General features: G+C 34.2%; 1 protein-coding gene across 1 annotated transcript; it reads right to left on the minus strand.

Annotated features, from left to right (window-relative positions):
• Positions 1–226: 226 nt before the first annotated feature.
• Positions 227–992, minus strand: LOC138337176 (uncharacterized). Its single transcript, XM_069286802.1, has 3 exons — positions 690–992; positions 410–646; positions 227–352 (listed from the first exon to the last, which is right to left on the minus strand). Exons 1-3 carry the CDS (start codon positions 990–992, stop codon positions 227–229), a joined length of 666 nt encoding a protein of 221 aa, XP_069142903.1.
• Positions 993–1,489: the final 497 nt, after the last annotated feature.

A 1,489-nucleotide genomic window follows, 5' to 3' on the forward strand; every position in this document is an offset into this window, starting at 1 on the left:
ATGTGCAATTCAGATACATTGTATCTAAGTTGATTTACGTGTATTTGACTCTCTCGTTCGTCTCTTTCTTATCAGGCTCGTGTCTCTCTTCTCTCACTCACCTCTCTTTCTATGTATCTGTATTTCAGAATGTATCTAATATTTTAGATATATATGAAACACACTAGATATAAAGACTATATAGTATATGTTGAGCAAATTACACCAAAATTTTTGATATCATGTATTAGAGATACATGTATTTTGGACTACCAGTATTACCATATGTAGGAGAAGTTCCTTGCACTTTCCTTTTGGACTTAAAATCAGGTGGGTAGCCTACAATCTTGTAACAAAATTCTTTGTTGTGACCCTTACATTTGCAAAAGTCACATATCAACAATGTGTTTCTTTTCAATTTCTGACTTACATTGGAGCTGCTACTTGCTTTAGAATATAGAGCAACTGACTCCAATGCAGCTGAAATACTATTAACACCACTTACTACAGCCTTTTGACTCTCATCACCAACTATCATAGCATAGGCATAGTTAATTGATGGTAATGGATCCATCATCAAGATTTGACTCCTTGCTTGATGATAGGAGTCATTTAAACCCATTAGAAACTGGTATAACTTCTGCCTATTCATATGAGCAACAAAAGCCTTTGAATATTTCACAGTTACAACAAGGAGATGGCACCAACACCTCAAACTCATCCCACAGGCTTTTCAGCTTTGTATAATACACAGAAACAGAAACAATACCCTGCTGCAGTGAAGTAATATCTTTGTGTAGACTACAAGTTCTAGAACCATCTACTCTATCAAATCTTTCTTTTAGATCAGTCCAAACATCAAAAGCAGTAGAAGCAAATGCAATGCCACTTAGTAAACTCTTGGATACAGAATTCATTAACCATGATAACACAATAGCATTCACTCTTTCCCATTGCCCCCATATTTCCTTACCAAACATCTCCTTTCTAGCAGTTCCATCAATCAAACCCATCTTATTTCTTCCTAGTAAAGCTATCTTAATAGATCGACTCCACAAAGTGTAATTCTCAACACCAAGCAACTGAAACGAGTAAATTTTGGACTTATTTTTTCATGTTTTGTTTAGTTGGCAAGTATAAAAAAAATGGAAATAATTTTTAGTGTTTAATTTATGAATGAAAAATATTTTAAAGAGACATCTTTTATTTTTACTATAGTAGAAAATTATTTATGAAGATAAAAATATTTTTTAAAAACAAAATTATTTTTTTGGAGTGGAGGCAGGGAGGGGTAGGAGTGAAAAAAAAATTTGAACTAGATAATAACTTAAAAAAACAAAAAGAAATTTTTTGGAAGGGGGGTGGTAGGGGTGGGTAGGGGGCTGGCGGGATGGGGATAGGAGTTTAAAAATAAAAATTTAAAGTTGAAAATATTTTTTAAAAAACAAAATTAATCTTTTCGTGAGGGGTTGGGGTTGGGGGTGTGCGTTAGTGGGTTGGGGGGGGGGGG

The sequence above is a fragment of the Solanum lycopersicum genome, chromosome 7 (genome assembly GCF_036512215.1).
Source record: "Solanum lycopersicum chromosome 7, SLM_r2.1".
Lineage (NCBI taxonomy): Eukaryota > Viridiplantae > Streptophyta > Magnoliopsida > Solanales > Solanaceae > Solanum > Solanum lycopersicum.